The sequence below is a fragment of the Sycon ciliatum genome, chromosome 2, assembly GCF_964019385.1.
Source record: "Sycon ciliatum chromosome 2, ocSycCili1.1, whole genome shotgun sequence".
NCBI classification, from domain to species: Eukaryota; Metazoa; Porifera; class Calcarea; order Leucosolenida; family Sycettidae; genus Sycon; species Sycon ciliatum.
The window spans coordinates 3,081,262-3,099,905 of NC_088644.1; the positions used below are offsets into that span (position 1 = coordinate 3,081,262).

General features: G+C 48.2%; 2 protein-coding genes across 3 annotated transcripts in view; one reads left to right on the forward strand and one right to left on the reverse strand.

Moving 5' to 3' along the window:
• Window positions 1-142: 142 nt before the first annotated feature.
• Window positions 143-10,475, forward strand: LOC135808260 (uncharacterized). Of its 2 annotated transcripts, XM_065321427.1 has the most exons (13): window positions 143-209; window positions 930-2,038; window positions 2,322-2,372; window positions 3,016-3,169; window positions 4,195-4,283; window positions 4,992-5,080; window positions 5,317-5,403; window positions 6,237-6,318; window positions 7,381-7,450; window positions 7,665-7,748; window positions 8,272-8,416; window positions 9,357-9,445; window positions 9,880-10,475. In XM_065321427.1, the coding sequence occupies exons 2-13, from the start codon at window positions 1,093-1,095 to the stop codon at window positions 10,058-10,060; spliced, it is 2,067 nt and encodes a 688-aa protein (XP_065177499.1). In that variant the 5' UTR covers window positions 143-209; window positions 930-1,092; the 3' UTR covers window positions 10,061-10,475. The 2 variants fall into 2 exon arrangements, with proteins under 2 accessions (XP_065177499.1, XP_065177498.1); XM_065321426.1 differs by lacking the exon at window positions 143-209 and having other exon boundaries at window positions 492-2,038.
• A 530-nt stretch (window positions 10,476-11,005) lies between these two features.
• LOC135808259 (multidrug resistance-associated protein 1-like) overlaps window positions 11,006-18,644 on the reverse strand; it is a 30,924-nt gene continuing 23,285 nt past the window's right edge. The window contains exons 27-35 of the mRNA XM_065321425.1: window positions 18,067-18,273; window positions 17,310-17,509; window positions 16,851-17,007; window positions 16,065-16,166; window positions 15,471-15,617; window positions 14,468-14,626; window positions 13,634-13,800; window positions 12,351-12,545; window positions 11,006-12,068 (exon numbers count right to left, since the gene is read on the reverse strand). Coding sequence (XP_065177497.1) covers window positions 11,957-12,068; window positions 12,351-12,545; window positions 13,634-13,800; window positions 14,468-14,626; window positions 15,471-15,617; window positions 16,065-16,166; window positions 16,851-17,007; window positions 17,310-17,509; window positions 18,067-18,273 — 1,446 coding nt within the window. The 3' untranslated portion in view covers window positions 11,006-11,956. The remainder of the gene's footprint in view (window positions 12,069-12,350; window positions 12,546-13,633; window positions 13,801-14,467; window positions 14,627-15,470; window positions 15,618-16,064; window positions 16,167-16,850; window positions 17,008-17,309; window positions 17,510-18,066; window positions 18,274-18,644) is intronic.

An 18,644-nucleotide genomic window follows, 5' to 3' on the forward strand; every position in this document is an offset into this window, starting at 1 on the left:
ATGTATTTAATTTTACTACTCCCTGATCACAAGCCTGCGAAAATCAAGAGTACATGAAAACCCCAACCGGTTTTCATGTACTCTTGCGAAAATGTATTTTGCCTGCATATCACCAAGATAATTATGGCCGACATGGCCTGTCAGTCAGACTGTGCCTGTGTGTGCGTGTGTGAAGAGTGAAAAAAGACCGTCACTTCGCCTTTTGGCAAGTAAGTAATTAGTTGTGCACTGTATAGTATTTCTGTCATTCAATCAAGCGCGCCTGGCCTGTGACATTATTGGGCAGATTGCTGCAGAAGCAACAAAGTAACAAAACATTGTACACGTGTGCAGTAGCGGTAATCTCCAGTAACACCCTGTACTGCTGTAGTAGTGTTGACCGTGGTTGACAGTTGTAGTAAATAGTACACTAACGCTAACAAACAGTGCGAGTCTAGCGACCAGGTCCAGGTCCAGGGTGCACCGGGGACACCGGCTCGATTCTCTACTGTACTACTAAAATGTCATGTACAGTAGATGATGTACTGAGTAGTTGATCGAGGGATACGCCAAATCCCTCTAAGGCTAAACTACCAGTAAGATAGTCGCTAGTGTCATAGTGGAATCTTTCAAAACGGGCTTGGTCTTTATTATTACCTGTGCAGAGTCTGCACCATACCAGGGAGTCGTACCTCCGCCTCTGGTGCAGACTGACGCGGTGTCGGAGAGCGAGGGCTGACCTATGATGAATTGAAGATGGCCAGTTTGCAGACGTGCCCATGTGCATGGCAAGATCAAGGCGAGGCGGCTCTGCACAATCATGTATCTGAGTGGTAACAGGTGGCTGCGTGTACTTGACTTGGTTGCAGTCAGAGCCCCCACTGGTAAGAAAACGTCAACGTCTGTCCGGGTTTGAAAACCCCTTCCTCATTCTGTGTTTCCCAATTTAGACTTCCTTGTGAATACTACATGTGCATCCGTGAGCACTTGAGGCCGCTATTGACAATTAGCCTGGTAGAGTAAGCAAATAATCTCAGCTTGGTGTCACACGGCTGCACGTCAGCTCACACGGCACAAGACTGTACATTGCAGGATTTGCAGGCCAGCACAATAATGGATAAGCCACCAGGAAGACCCACTGGCACGCTACCTGCACCTGGACAGGGGACAAACAATCGTGAACAGCGCAATGCAGCAGCGGCCGCAGTACCACCAAGTGACCTGCCGTTGTTACGCCGACCCAGAGGCACGCGCAAGAAAGAGCCCGCGCTAGCGAGTACAGGCGATGCCGGTAGCAATGCCAATAGCACCGCAGGCAGCCACTCGGGGAGCGGCACGTCGTCCATATTTGGACTGCCACATGCAGATCAGCAACAGCAAGCTGTGCAGGACGGTGGACGACTGCTGGCTAATATGAAAGCAGGTCATACTGCACCACAGCTGCATTCTGTCGATGACCTCACTGCGTACAGTGGTGATGTCATGGTTCAACCACGATACTATCCACAGCGACCCAAACATGCCGGGCCGAAGGCGTTTCCCCGACGACCACCAAAGCAAGCGAGAGACACGCTGGTGTCGATGACTGGGCCGCTATACCAGCAACAACAACAACAACTACCCCAACCCTCGCTGGCTGCACCAAGAATTGAAGAGTCGACGCATGCTCCGTTCCCAGCTTTGGCGCACGATAGTGCTGTGGACGTCGACACTGCTGTAGCCGCTAGCGATCACTATAGCGACCATTACGGGAATGAGACCGTGGGAGATGCGGCCCTACAGGCTCACAACACCGCAGTGACTCTGCAAGATGATGACAGGACGTATCAAGCGGACACAATCACCGACAACAGGACGACACACGGGGATGCGACTGTGGCTGGTGGCGGTGGCGGTGGAGGCATCAGAGGAGCAGTGGCAGCACATGCCAAACCACTCGTCAAGACCTACCTGGACAAACCAATGCTATCAACGCACAACTATCGGCATATGCCCGGCTGGAAGGGACCGGCTGGGCAAACGGAACGCAACACCACCCTTCACTCACTGGTTGTACAAGGTAAGAACTAAGATGTACCAGGACCGTCTAGAATATACATGCACATGTGCTTGCCACAGCTTCTAATGATGGCTCATAGAACATTGTTTGAAGTCTTGCACGACATGCCGGTAGATGCTGCGGATAGCTAGAACATTTCCAAACTGTAGTATAAACAGAACTTCGTAAGGACGTTTGCATTGGTTGAGAGTTTGAAATGATTGAAGTTCACACAGCCATTATGGCCATGGCCCTACTTTCTATGCACATGTTCTCGTTCTGCATATTTTCCATTCGTGCTCAGCATTTGATGCAGAGGTTGTTCCCAGAGTCCCGGCACACATCTTGAAGCTTGGTAAGTGCACCAGCACCAGCTAGCCACATGCATAGCTTCATCGCCGATCACTGTTGCTAAACAAGCTCAATAAGAAACTCTGTACATACTGCACTGTAAACATGTACTGTACGTTGAGAAATTGTCAGCCCCGCCAAACTTGCTGGGCCTGGCTGCAGACTCGGCTCTCTCCGTCTCCGGGGCTGCTTTCATCTGAGTTCAGTATAGTACTGCTGATTCAGTTTTAACCTTCACCGCCTGCACAGCCATCAGTGCATGTGAGCTATTCACACAGTGCCGCGCCATGTAGAAGTAGTAGTACATTGAATGTGGAATTCCAGCAGCCATGTTCTATTGCGGACATTCGACCGAATCAGCTGCAAAAAGAAGAAAGTTACACCCGCAGCACATTTTCCAATTTAGATCTCTTTTAGTTGTCAACTGCTTGTCTGCCAGTGCGTGTAAAGTAAAGTTCACACGTCCACGTTACCACCGGCCATACTAGATAGGATTGTGTTTCATAACTACCTGCCGCCAGGAAGTCACGGTGCACGTATACTTGAGGAGAGTTTTTTTAAATCTTGTCCCCGGTGACCAATAATCCAATGTAACGCCACACCAGCATGTTTCTTGTCACGCACTGTTTAATCTTGTTCTCCTTCAGAAACTGAAATGGACATTTTGGAAGCAGCACGTCAAGCTGAAGAAAAACTGAAATTGTCAGAACAAGCAGACGCTGGAGTGGAACTAACGTTAGGAGAGGAGAACTGGGAACGACTTGCACTGCATGAAATGGAGGACACGAGTGACGCTGCAAGGTAGGTTGTGTACTTGTGTTACAGTGCCACTGACACAGCTACACACGTGTATGTTCTGAGAAGATCAGCTTCTGACGCTCTATCTACGCCTCCACTACACACACACACACACACCGTGACACACACACACACACACACACACCATTGGACGCCCATCGCCGGATCGGAGGCGATGATAGCGATGCTACAGCAGAAGCCATAGCAGCTTGTGCTGGGATTGCACCATTCAACAGCTTGCAAGGCTGAAGAATTGACCGCCACTATTCAGCCTGGTCTACACCACACAGCTATGAAGTTTTTCTGGCCAGGCAATCCCTACTTCTTGGTCTTTTTCATATTTTTTCCGCACACATCACACCACATACTCCAGCATGCACTGGCTGTTGGTAACCACCTAGGAGAATGAAAGAAAAGTCAGGAGGAGTCTGAGAAAGAGAAGAAAGACGTGTGTGACCATAATCGTCGGGAATCGGACCCGCAACCTCTCGATTGAAAATCGCTGCACATACCACTGCACCATATGGGAGACACACACACACACACACACACACCACACACACACACACATCACACACACACACACACACACACACACACACACACACCACACACACACACACACACACCATTGGACCATTGGACGCCCATCGCCGAAGGCGATGATAGCGATGCTACAGCAGAAGCCATAGCAGCTTGTGCTGGGATTGCACCATTCAACAACTTGCAAGGCTGAAGAATTGACCGCCACCATTCAGCCACACACACACGCACACGCACGCACACACACACACACACACACACATACACACACACACACACAAACGCAACATGCCTGTTGGACTATACACATGGTGATTGACAACACATGTGGAGTTATGAGTGGTTGCTTTGCCATGTTTTCTCAAGCTGTTGACCACACACGAATCGAGTCCTGTATCAATGTGCCCTATTGGACGTGCCTGACCAATGTCCACCCCATCCTGTTTACTCAACATTTGCTTCCCCTGACTGTGTATCATGTCTAGATCTGCTGTTATGACAAGCAAGAAAGCAGTGTTTGCTGATGGAGAAACCCAGTATTTCTGCGGACAGTCACGAAGCCGATCACCATTCAGTAAGCGGGTGTAGCAGTTGCAGAATTGACAAGAATCATCGACTCAAATTGTGTACAGACGTGATTTTATCCGGGGGGGGGGGGGGGTACCATGCTCTGCAGGTGGGTGCTTCACTTCATGACCTTTGAGATCATTTGAGTTGAAACTGAATCATGTTTTACATGTACATGTATGTCAGGCCCGCCGGAAGGCGGGCGACGTTGGTCCGGTTTGAGGGGTCCGGGGCATCTCCCACGCGCATTTTTGGAAAAATCCGGTCAGAAATAGCAGAATTTGGCCTTTCACAAGTTTTCAGAGCCAAGTACAGGGAATAATTTTACATGGATATCGATGTACGAATGTTTGCATGATCGATAATACATGTACATGTACCCAGAATTTTTTCTCAGTCCCCAGTTTTAGATGAATCCCAGGGGGTGACCTAAGCTAGAGTTGGTCCGGTGACAACCGGACCAAGCGGACCGGTTCCGGCGGCCCTGTATGTAGCATCACGCTTTTTAGTTTGACAGCATATTACAAGGCGGTGGAACACCGTATTCGGAAACAGTGTCCTTTACTGCAACCATCCACGGTTGGTAGAGCCCCGGTCTTTCAACCATTTGAACCGTATGGGTGTTAGGCCCGGTCATGTATGTAGTATGTACATGTACAACATGCAGTGGTGCTGATACTGCATGGATGCAATCTCCCTGTTCGAATTCCTACAGTGGATCCGCACAACAAGAACACCTTGTCTCCAGCTCAAGCAGCCGTTGTCCACAGTAGACTGCGCGGTGGCAAGCGACTCAACCTCAAGGTGAGCACAGCGGAGAAAAGAGAATGTTTGCTCCTTTTTTGGAATGGTATTCGGTTTCTTCAGCAAGCAACAAGCGTAACAATAACCAACAAGACAACTCACTTTCTGAAAGTAACGCCATTTCTGTATGAAACTGTATGTGTCCATGTGCCTCTTTCCGTTTTGTTTTTTTTACATTTCTGTAATACCTGTAATACCGCAATGACACAAAGTGCTTACGTCTTGTTCGTCTGCAGGCCTTTTTCATCGACAACGACGGATTACCCAACCTGAACATGGTGATGAATGTTACCTATGTGAACCTGTCGTTCAACTGCCTACAGGTGAGGCACTGTTCGTAATACCGTCCGGCATTCAGCACTACTACCAAGAGTGCATAACCCCAAGAGTGTGCAACTGCCTGCACAACCTCTATGCTGTGCTGCGACGGCAGACGCATCACTTGACATGGTTCAAAAGGTTATGCTGGCAAACAGTGCAAAGTGACCACAAGAGAGTTGTACCCAAAGCTGGGCTGCATACAACCCTGTATCTATCATGCACAGAGTGCAAATAATGTGTACGGGTTCATCACGTGATGTGAAGTTCTGCCGTCGCAGACCCCATAGCTGGCGTTGCACACTCTTGGGGGTTATGTACTCTTGCTAACACCCATAGCTGTATTAGCCGCATCAGTGCTGCACACTGTGATTACTCTGATTGGGGTAGCAAAACTTGACATGCGCAGGATTGTTGACTGCGGCACAAGACTAAGCATGTAACTACTTCCATGATAGATTGCGTGACTGCATTATTTTTTAATATTAATTTGATTGATCTTCACTGGTTTGAGGGAAATACACATTTTATTGATCTATTGATCTAAAGTTTCTAAAGCTTCCCATTCTTCTTGGTACATCGTGTCACATGGCTACCAGCATGCTTAACCAGCTATCCCCGGAAGGAAATCAAATTAGAATAGTATAACAATCATCGACACCATTGAATCACTTCGAAATATGCGTGCTAAGCAACAGACAAAGACTGTGCCCGACTCTTGATGACTTGAGTGTGTGTGTGTGTGTGTGTGTGTGTGTGTGTGTGTGTGTGCGTGTGCGTGTGTGTGTGTGTGTGTGTGTGTGTGTGTGTGTGTGTTCTGCTGTACTATGCTCTGCAGGCTTTCCCCACGGCTCTCTACTCAGCCTCCAAGCTACAAGTTCTTACACTGAGAAACAACCCCATCTGCTTTCTGCCAGAGGGTAATAATGAGTAATCTTGTGCATTATACAGTCAGACCTTGCTTAACCGCACACATCCGTTTTCCAGAAAAATATCCGGATAGGCGAGGGAACCGGAAAATCAAACACACATACTGTACGTATGCATGCATGACATATGCTGTAAATCGGTAACCAACGAGGGATGGCGATGGCGAGGGATCCGGATAAAAGAGGACAGGATAAGCGAGGTCTGACTGTACTCTGTCCACTTCATGTGCACTTTCCAAAGCAATTCAAGGTACCAGAATTTGACCCCAGTGTCCTAGCTACTACAGGCTTGTCAACGTGTACATGTGAACTTCCGTCAACGGCTGGCTGGGTCACGTGTGGTCAGCTCTTGGTGTGTATTTTAATCATGGCGCACTACAAGCGTACAGCGCTGCAAGGTGAAATCCAGCCCTTTCATGTCAGTGTTACGAACTAGAACTAGTTCGAACTGTGCATGTCTCATGCACACCACCATAAGCATGGCAAAAATAGTGCAAATCAGGGAGTATTAAGCATGGAAGTTAACTTTCATGGGTTCAAAGTTCGTAGGTTCAAAGTTCATAGGTTCAAAGCTCATAGGTTCAAAGTGCGTAGGTTCACCAGTTCATAAGTGATCATAGAAATGCAAAACCTGTCACTACAATTGTAAAGGTCTCAGAGGCGTGCACAATTGTACCACCCACAACTGAGCTAGGTCAACGACATGGCACTGCAACTAAAATGTAATGCAGCTATATGATCCCCCAGATAGGCGTTAGCCTTTGGGTAATCCTGAAATAAAGATTATCATTATATACGGGTATGTGTGCTCAGTTCTCGGGGTCAGACATCAAGGCAAGCACCACTTTACTTGCATACATGGGCTGCTAGGTCACACTGTTGGCTGTAAACTCCGGAAAACAGTTCTGAAAAGGTGCACCTAAAGCAAGGTGGATGGAAAGACTTGAAGTTTTTCATCTTTGCACGATTCCTTCCTTGTGTGTTCTTGTCCATGCGTAGTAGGCGTCATCAGACCCCGTATTTGTTGCTTTGTTTCCAATTATTGCTGAACAGATTTCCACCGAATGGAGTCCCTGGTCTCTTTCTCCATTTCGTTCTGTATGTTGGAACGACTGCCCGAAACGTGAGTACAAGATACTGTAATAAACTTTGGAAGAAAGTCGCCCAGTTTCTCGCTGTGCCCATTACATGTGTGTGGTATGGAGGTTTCCAAACATTTCGTTGTACACAGCACAAGCACCGAGTGAGTGTTTCTGTTACAATTCTCTCTCTTTCTCTCTCTCTCTCTCTCTCTCTCTCTCTCTCTCTCTCTCTCCTTTGCACCTCGGCCTGAGTAGGATTGGGGAGTTGAAGCGCCTGCGAGACCTGGACGTGTCGCACAACATGATCAAGTTCCTCCCGGAGAGCCTCGGCAATGCTCGGTATGTGTAGTGCATGCAGTAGCCCACAGCTGGAACAACTATTTGACTCTAGTGGGAAGGTGTGTGTTTAACAGACACAAGACACTATCTGTTTAACATTAATTTTTTCAGGATGGGAAAGTGTTCTGTTCCCGACATAGCCTCTATGACTGGTCCAAAATATGTAAACAACGCCGTCGGAATTCTACTGTGCAGAACCTACATGTACATGCAGGGCACTCTGGTTTCTGTACTCCTGGCTGTACACGTATGCGTACTGTAAGACCAGATATTTTAATGTCAAGTAAAGTTAACGATCTCCTGATTTTTGGGGGTTAGCGAGGTGAAATTCTGACGAATTCTGTCTCAAAACCGGCAAATGACTGTACATGTACATATCGTTTTGCACATAACGACTTCAAATGTTAACGAATTTTTTTAAATTCGTTAAATCGTTTAGCATTAAATGTTTGTTAGTACTGGTCTTACAGTAGATGACTCGAGTGTATCTCTCAATATGATTGTATTGTGTGCATACATACAGTGGCCTGCGATCATTGTACATAGTGGGCAATGAGCTGGTGTGCATGCCTCTCAGTACACTGGCTCTGCCACTGAAAGACTTCCGCTGCAGTGAGAACTTCTTCCACCCTCTGTTCTGGCCGGAGAGCGAGCACAACCAGGCGCAGGTAATGATCAGCACCATGTGATAGAGTCACGGTGACGACTATGTACAGTGTGGCAGTGTGGTAGCGGGAAAGTGTGTTGTGTGTGGCAGTGTGGCATTGTGTGACTATGCACAGTGCGTGTTGTGTGTGGCAGTGTGGCATTGTGTGACTATGCACAGTGTGACAGTGTGTGTTGTGTGTGGCAGTGTGGCATTGTGTGACTATGCACAGTGTGGCAGCGGGACAGTGTGTTGTGCGTGGCAGTGTGGCATTGTGTGACTATGCACAGTGTGACAGTGTGTGGCAGTGTATGGCAGTGTGGCATTGTGTGACTATGCACAGTGTGACAGTGTGTGGCAGTGTGTGGCAGTGTGGCATTGTGTGACTATGCACAGTGTGACAGTGTGTTGTGTGTGACAGTGTGGCATTGTGTGACTATGCACAGTGTGACAGTGTGTGGCAGTGTGTGGCAGTGGGACAGCCGTGATGACAGTGTGTGTTGTGTGTGGCAGTGGGACAGCCGTGATGACAGTGGGGCAATGTCAGCCTGCTATTTTTTAAAAGGTGCACAGGAGATTCTTGGCATCCATGTGCCACTATGGATCTTTCTACTTTTGTTACATTGTATGTTCGACCTAACTCTCTTGATGAGGGCAACGATAAATTACACTCATACGTATGTGATAGCTAGCCTTCTATTTTTAGTGTCTATGCCAGTTCACACAAGAGCTATTCTAACACTCTGGTTGACAAGTGTCTTTGGGAAGTGTACTCCCGGGACCGGGGTGTATCGGTCTCCTTGACCTGTGAGCTCTCAATTATTTTAAATGTGTATTTGCCTTTTCTGACACTCTGATTGACAAGTGTCTTTGGGAAATGTACTCCCTGGTGTATCAATCGCTGTGGCCTGCGAACTGTGACCCATGCATCTTGTATCTCTTTTCCTTCCTTGCCTATGCAGGAGCTCAGCGTTCTCTGTCGAATCGTCGCCCGTCGTAACAGGATTCCACTGAAGGAAAGTGCTTCTGACGCCGCAGACCAGCAAGAGCGGTAAGTCAAGCTTTGCAGCAATCCACAACCGGCTTTCCTGCACCAAGTGTACATAGCCATGATTACCCCCGAGAGTGTGCAACTGCCTGCATGCACAGTCTAGACCTACCAGTGAGCAAAGTAACAGAATATTATGGTATGGTATTTTACTTCCTAAAATATCTGCAGCCTTTATCTACAGCCTATTTCTACAGCCTGGCTATATCTAGTTCTGTGACAGCAAGGTGTTCGTATCACATGACCTGGTTTTCAGACTCATTCAGCTAAGGTATACACGCTTTTCCCGGCCCGGTCAGGGCTGCAATCAAATCTAATCTTCAGTTTCTTACCACCCGACCATTCAGTGCGCCTGACATTCTGGAACCGGCCTGTCCTCTCTCTAACCTGCTGCTGCTGTGTGTGTGTGTGTGTGTGTTTTGCGCATGCATAAACAGGTGCATCAAATGTCATATCTGTGACCTAGATCTACTGGACGGTGGGCTGCGGTTGATTAGAGCACCGCGTCCTAGAACTCATAACGTCAGTAAGCTGCCGTTCCTCTACCGTGTCTGCTCCACGCACTGCTACACTGAGCTGGATGGGGACCTTCAGAGCCGGTCTACCTTCAGCAAATAAAACAGGCATGTACATACGCGACATGCATACTGTGACGATGAATGCACATTCCTACAACGGATGAGATTGCAGCCGGACAACCTCGAACCCGTAGCTGAAATTATCCATCCATCGCTTTCTAGATTCTTCCTTGAGCCCAGCTGAGCAGATCTTGTACCTTGAAACATACTGTGCTGCCTGCTTGAGCTGTTATTGACACGGCTAACTGAAGCATCGCCATCTTTGTCGCAACCGAATCCAACTACTGTTGCTTGACGTCTGCTGTGTGCTAGTCTTAGCATTGCTGATTATTTGTACACTGAGTCTGTGCTCGTGCAACTTGAAAGTGATTTTATGATTTTGTTGAATGCGGAGACAACCACCTTCATCACCGGTAGTGTATCAAGATCAATCTTGGTTTCAGCGTGATTATGAACGAGGAGTACTATGCTTCGGATCAATAGGTAACATGTTGGTACGCAGCTGAAATTGCACTACCTGCGGTCAGGGGCATTGTCGAATGCAGAACAGTAAACACCAGTGTAACATGCTACAAGTGCGAGTATGCCGTGAAAGGAGAGCGTAGTGCAAACAGGATATTATGGCTATACGATCTGCATGCATGTTTTTGCAATAAAGCCTATCAAAGCATTGGCTAAGCCCCTGAATCTTGCTACCTGTCTATGGTACACACCTCCCGCTGCTTGAAAACCGACCGACGTTGCCACGTGCAGACTCTGTCAGGCTGTACCGGATTTCAGAATGTGAGCAGGCCAGTAGGTACGGCTTGGCAAGGTAACGTGAACTGGTACGGCGGGTGATCTTTGTACACGTGCTCCGTGAACGAGAAAATTCACCCAACGCAACAGTTACTGTGTGTGTGTGTAGGAGCAAGATTGTAGTGTTACTGGTTACCGGTAGTATGTGATATCGCTACAGAGCGGACACTCCATCAGCAACTACACGTACATGTACCGTCATTTACTTGAGTCAACAAGCAAGCAAGACGGGTGAACAGGTGGGTGAATGCATCACAGAGTCACAGAGAAAAACCTAAAGTTAGAGAAACAAGTGAGTTAGTTACCTGGTAACAAAACAAAACAAAAAAACAAGTCCTGTTCTCCGATACAGAATTGACAACAAGACAGTATAGATCACAGAAAGCAGCTACACACACAGCAGGGCACTCTGAGAGACATACAGTAGCTAGCAGAGGCCTAGGCCGTACAGTAGCATACCGACCGATCAAAGCCACCTAGAAATATAGACATAAAAGCAAAATAATTGTGCACTGAAGCAACATAGTGCCTCAGATCACTACACATAATAAGTATGTCATGTAAAAATTATTCGAAAAAATATATTGGAGTGCGAAGATGGAGTGCGTATCATGGTGAAACTAGAGAAGACGAGGCTTCCACTATTTGGCAACCTTCACTATCTGGCTATCTGACACACCTAGAGGCAGAATAGGTGCTACGCATACGCAGGACTAAGAGTAGGGAAAGTGTCAATAGTTGTCAACTTCAGTAATAGCAAGCAAAGCTATGTGAGATGGGCTTCCTGTGAGGCCGTGATACAAGAGTACTAACACAAGTCCCTAGCTGCATGGCATGGTGCAAGGAGTGCTAGCCTTGCGCACAGGATGCTGCCGTCATAGACACCATCGAGCATTGTGATAGGAGCACTACTAGCACACATGCATCCTCCAACAAGATAGTGGGCACACAGACACAAGCGCACTGGCGGTGCTCAAAGCATGGCCGTTGGTGAGACTCTCGACCGACCGGTGCCCGGACACGGAGCCCAGCACCGGATACAGCACTACACACACACACACTACACGCAAGCCTGCTGTCAAAACCACCAAAGGCGTATACAAGTTGTGATGAGTAAGGACGAGTAACGGCCGCCAGTCTAAGATACTAAACCAGCATCTCTAGCCATCAAGTAGAAATGACCTTGACTGGACAGCAGTTGGTCTGGGTTACCATACTCAATGATTTTGCCCATGTCCAGAACCATCACCCTGTTCAAGCGGGACACAAGAAACAGCAAGCAACCAACACACATCGTTGACTTCAATAAATCTTCAAAGTCAATGTGTATCCATCCCACTATCTGTCAGGCTGATGCCCCCCCCCCCCGATCATCCATGAGATGTCTCCATTTCACAAAGTCGCTATGATAATCTTTGCATTCGCCTGTTAGCACAATCCCACTAAAGCACTGCTGTCGAAATACCACCACTAGAATGTATCTGCGACCCCCCCCCCCACACACACACGGGCTATCCATCCCTATATCTTACCTATCATAATCCATGATGGTGTTGAGGCGATGAGCGATGGTGAACACAGTCGAGTGTGCAAACTCGGTGCGGATAGTCCGTTGAATCAGGTCATCAGTTTCCAGGTCCACTGCAGCTGTGGCCTCGTCCAACACTAGGATTTTGGTCTTGCGCAGCAGGGCCCTGGCCAAGCAGACAAGCTGGCGCTGCCCAACACTAGAACACAGTCACAGGAAATACATGTTCATTAGTTGAGGGGAATGGAAGGGGAAATGTCGGAAAAAGGGACTCTCAGCACCAGGACTCAAACCAGGAACCTTCGCTTGAGGCCAGTGATGCTCTAGCCATTGAGCTATGGTCTAGTATGGAGTAGGTGTCACCCGAGCAGAAACCAACGATTAAAACCATTCAACACTTTCATCAGATTTCAGAAAATAAACACCGTAATTGAAGCAGGTCGCAGCCATCAAATGTTCAATGTACTGTATCAGCATAGGTGACTGTTGTGTTGTCAAGAAGAACCCTTTATTTCCCATCCAAAGCAGTGTATAAAGAAGCACATGACTTGAAGGTGTGTGCGTGCGTGCATAATGAGGGCTGGTGCGTACGGGATGTGTGCACAGTGCAGACTACTGTACTACTACAACATTGACAACAATGCTGATGACAACATTGACAACAATGCTGATGAGCATGTCTGTCAAAACATCACCATGTCAGTAACAAGCCACATCGCTAAAAGGGTTGTAAAGGACATGATGTACTGGCGGCATCAAGGTTTCAGCACTTCAAGATCACCCGTGTCCCGAAGGCAAGCTTCCGTTCACTTGCATGCTACCAACACCGACAGTGCAGTACAGACAGCCAGCACACGCACAGTTGCAAACACACCTGCCCAGTGTGCAACACACATAGCCACCGATACACCTGAACCTGACCAAAGTACACAGCACAGTTGCACATTCACCCGGCCAATGCATTGCCTACAGGTACAAGCTTGACAAGGGATATACACGCTCGTTGATGGCTGAACAAGCCCCTAGAAGTCCCCCTGGAGAAGACCCTACTACAGTTCACGTGATCATGCGTGACACGAACAAGACATTCACGTTGAAGAACATGCGGGTACTGCAGCCATGCAGGGTCAACTCCAACTATGCAGGGTCAACTCCAACTTCAAAGACATGTTGGTTGTAACCCACACACAACAACAACAGAAGTAACAGCGCACAGCGCACAGCGCAGGATACAATGCATTAGCTTAGTTGAGATGCAAAGAAGATCATGTACCTCTCAAAACTTACCTGAGATTTTCACCTCCCTCAGCAATGTCAAACTGCAGGCCGTCGTCGTTGCCTCGTGCAAACGACTCCAAATGTGCAAGACGGAGTGAATTCCACACTTCAACATCGCTGTGCTCCTCAAACGGATCCAGGTTGAAGCGGAGTGTTCCAGAAAACAGCACGGGATCCTGTGCAGTGGAGGAAACCCGGACAGGGCACAACACAGCAAGCTGACGTTAAGAATACTCATGAGCTAGAACGACATTCGCCTGCATCAAGTATCGCATCATGCAATGTGCTGCTGATAATGCTATGCAGCTTGAAGATACGCTGACGGCAAGCAAGTATCGCATCATGCAATGTGCTGCTGATAATGCTATGCAGCTTGAAGATACGCTGATGGCAAGCAAGTATCGCATCATGCAATGTGCTGCTGATAATGCTATGCAGCTTGAAGATACGCTGACGGCAAGCAAGTATCGCATCATGCAATGTGCTGCTGATAATGCTATGCAGCTTGAAGATACGCTGACGGCAAGCAAGGAGAAATACATACTGATGCCTAGCTGACCAGGCGGCCAGCCATTACCGGACACACATATGCACAGCATGGTAGACAATAGCAACCATCCATTGCTTGAGTCCTGTTGTGTTAGTGCTGAGTGCATGCATGGTCAAGCCCAGTCTACCCAACAGCAGCAATCAACTCCCACTGAATGAGTTGCCATATCCAGAAGACTGGAAACCAGACTCTAGTCTTAGTCAAGAATGCTAGCAGAGAGATAGCTATGCATCTACTGTGCAATGATGATCATGCAGAGCAGTCACCCCGGTAGAAAACGGCTACACTGTTACCTGTGGTATGATGGTGAGGCGGGAGCGCAGATCCTCCAGGCCAAGTCGCGCAATGTCAATACCGTCGATAATGATAGATCCACTAGCCGCTTCGATCAGACGGAACAACGCCAGAGTGAGAGAGGACTTGCCTGCACCAGTGCGCCCGACGATTCCAACCTGAAGAGCAGGGGAAGCAACACAGACAAATACAAGTTGATAAGGATGTATTTGCGTCAGCATTCGACTCGAGTGATAGGTAGGTACGGTAGGAGTGTTTACAATGCAGGCAAATGTACTTGTATGTAGTGAGTGGGGAACACAGGTCTGCAATGCACCTGGTACAATGTGCACCCTCTGCGACATACCAATAATAGATTATTGTACTCAGGAGCTTTGGCAAAGTGTCGTTGAGAGGCCCGTGCAGTGTTGCTACAGAAGACTGAATGCTACGGCCCGTGGAGTGTTGCTACAGAAGACTGAATGCTACGGCCCGTGGAGTGTTGCTACGGAAGACTGAATGCTACGGCCCGTGGAGTGTTGCTACGGAAGACTGAATGCTACGGCCCGTGGAGTGTTGCTACGGAAGACTGAATGCTACGGCCCGTGGAGTGTTGCTACGGAAGACTGAATGCTACGGCCCGTGGAGTGTTGCTACGGAAGACTGAATGCTACGGCCCGTGGAGTGTTGCTACGGAAGACTGAATGCTACGGCCCGTGGAGTGTTGCTACGGAAGACTGAATGCTACGGCCCGTGGAGTGTTGCTACGGAAGACTGAATGCTACACGAACATCACTGTTGTGTTTGGCCTGAAAGCCATGCAAGGGTCCATTGCGGGACAAGACAAGGACTGATTTATGTACAGAGCATGCACATTATAATACAGATGAGAGAGAGACAATACGGAGAGAGACAATACGGAGAGAGACAATGCGGAGAGAAACAATGCGGAGGGAGAGACAATGCTGTGACCAACACTATACACTACTACAATGACCACACGACAGCGGTGATTAAGCCTACCTTCTCCCCACCCTTGATGTTAGCTGAGATGCCCTTGACGACAAGGTCGAGGCCGGGACGATACCGTGTCTTGTAGCGATCAAACACCACCTCACCATTCATTGGCCATCTGGGATCAGGACGATTGCCCTCCACAACATCAGGTGCCTGGAAATGTTAGAGCAGCATTTTTACAAACAAGTCAAGCCAGCAGAAAGGAGGGAAAGAGATGGCAGCGGTGTGCATCAACTCTGCAACAGGGTTTAGGTTGGATATAGTGCAAATGACTCATGCAACAATAGCTACTGCAGCATTGATGGCACTGCAGCAGCACAATAATTAACTTCACAGCTACATAGCGGTAACGCTCTGGGGTGGACACAAGCGAAGCTTTCAGATTAAGCTCTCAAGCTGTACATGGAACACTCGGAGCAAGAAAAAAAACCCTGGATTGCATGTCCCAACCTGCGCTAGGTGCAACTTACCACACAGACACATGTATACCCCCATTACACACACCTACACATCACACGCACACACCAGCGTGCAGTTGCTGCCGTTAGACGGGTACAATGCACAAGTGTACAAATGCTGTATACTAGTGAGAGAGCTAACCTCGGTGGGAGTTTCGCTGTATTCCTTGACTCGCTCGACCGACACCAGGTTGGTCTCCAATTCACTGCTCATGCGTACCATCCAGTTCAGTGCTGCTGTGATCTGCATGGCGCAACCAAACGGCAGCAGCAGCAGCAACAACAACAACGGCAACAACCACGTGAGAATAAATATGTGAAACCATGAGAATAACGAATCAAAATGACGTCAACAGCAGCACCAGCAGCAGCACCAGCAGCAGAAGCAGCAACAATAACACTCCTTCCCTCGCAGACAGCGTACGCTTCTTAGTAATTGCCCAAATACTCGTGCATAGAACTACATACGTAACGATATCATGTGCAGTTGCTCTGTACCCTGCATATCAGTACAACCGAGCATACTCAGATGCATCTCAATAGCACTACATATATAAAGCACACTACAACCAAGCATGCTCAGACGCATGTCAAGCACACGGAGGTACTAAGACTTGCACTGAGTGCAGATGCAGCATGTTAAGCACACATGCACACACGCACGCACACACATCATGTTTTTCTTTTTCCCGTCGCGTGTGCATGTGCTGCTGTTGTCCGGCGCACCCCTGCAAGTACTTCTCTGACATCCGAGGCTTCATGTTCTTGGTTGTTTGTTTTCTGACGTTTTTTGCTGGCTGAGCTCCTTGCTCTGTGTTTGGTCCGGAGACACCCCCTGATTTAGGTACCATTGCCTTTGGGTTATCCGTCATAATAATAATAATAATAACACACACACTACGGCGGCTGCACTAGGACTAGGACTTACACTGAGTGCATAGGAGACGGACAGTCCGGCCAAACTGGCCTTGGTGGCGTTACCGCCATCGCCGTGACCAATGTTGACTTCCCGATCAACGACGGCAAACAATGCTGCTCCCAGCACCACTATGCCACCGACAAACTCCAACTGTACGGCAAGCCACCTGCAGCAACAACACAGCATAACACACAACACACACAACAACAGCCAGATTAGCACACCAACCACAACACACACACACACACGATAAGCAATAACCCATGGACACAAGGCAACATCAGATAATGCCGGGAAGGAGAAGAGTAGACAGGGAAATAGCAACGAGAAAAGAAGAAAAAATAAGAAAAAATCATCACCACAGAGGTGAGTACATAGCCTACAACCTCTATGCACAGACTCCACACAACCCAGCTGCTATGGTTACAATTACTATAGCAGCACAGTAGAAGTAGTAGTGGTACAGACCTGTTGGCGACGAGATTGGGATAATAGGCGGCTTGGTTGACATCGACACGATGCTCACTCTCCATGGTGAAGCGTTCCTGTGCGTTGTAGGCACGGATAGTGGACACACCGGATAGAGTTTCAGAGAAGTGAGAGTAGACCGGCGATCGAGACACCGACTCCAGGCGCTTCAACTGGCGGGACGTGGTGACGTAGTAGCGCTGTACATGGAAACAGCAAATGTAACATGATCTGGTTGAGATACTAGAATAATCAACAGTGGCCGCTGGCTGCTATACTGTAGAACGGTTAATTTGTGGCGTTTTTTTTTTAATCAGGACCAATTCGCGATAGTTTATTTTAGTGTTCCGAGTTCCAAAGTTGAAAAAAGATGACTAGCAGATGCTAAATTTCAATTGGCGCGGCAAAAACTTGAGTGAAACGCTCCTTTCACTAAAATCGATAAAATTAGCCGTTTTACAGTAGACAGCATAATTCCCATCGCAGTGGCGTAGTTCTACGTGTACAGGTAAGTTCGTGAGTAACCATATTCCGCCATGCAGAAACATGTCCCACCCCTAAAATGTCCTTACTCGTCCAAGCCCATTTGAATGCATACGAAGTCCCTTGTTCATAATGACACGCAGATCATGACGAGGCTCCACAAAAACAAGCATAAGTTGAGTTTGAAATCACCCGCTAGATCCTGTGGAGCTGGGCTTCTCCATGGCCTAAACAAATATTGAGGTAACAAACAGCAAAGCAAAGAGGTTCTAACCTGCGCAACAAAGTACACAATACTCAGCGGTGCTAGCAATCCCAAGAAGATCGGAGAGCTGTAACTGATAACGATGAGGATGCTGAGGACGTTGAAGAACATCATGAGGAAGGAGCGCAGTGAGCGTGGTATGGCTTCGTCTATCGTGTACACATCCTTGCTGAAGCGGTTCACAACGCGGCCCAGTGGTGTGGTGTCGAAGAACGACTAAAACAAAAGCAGACAGGGGCAACAGCAAACAAGCCAGCAAATTAGGGTGTTAACAGTGTGCAGTTGTAACCAGTGACAACAGAGAGAGAGAGAGAGGGAGGGGGGGGGGGAGGGGGCATGTGCAGATGTAAACAGTGACAACAGAGAGAGAGAGAGAGAGGGGGGGGGGGAGGAGGGGGCATGTGCAGATGTAAACAGTGACAACAGAGAGAGAGAGAGAGGGGGGGGGGGGGGGAGGGGGCATGTGCAGATGTAAACAGTGACAACAGAGAGAGAGAGAGAGAGAGAGAGAGAGAGAGAGAGAGAGAGAGAGAGAGAGAGAGAGAGAGAGAGAGAGGGGGGGGGGGCATGTGCAGATGTAAACAGTG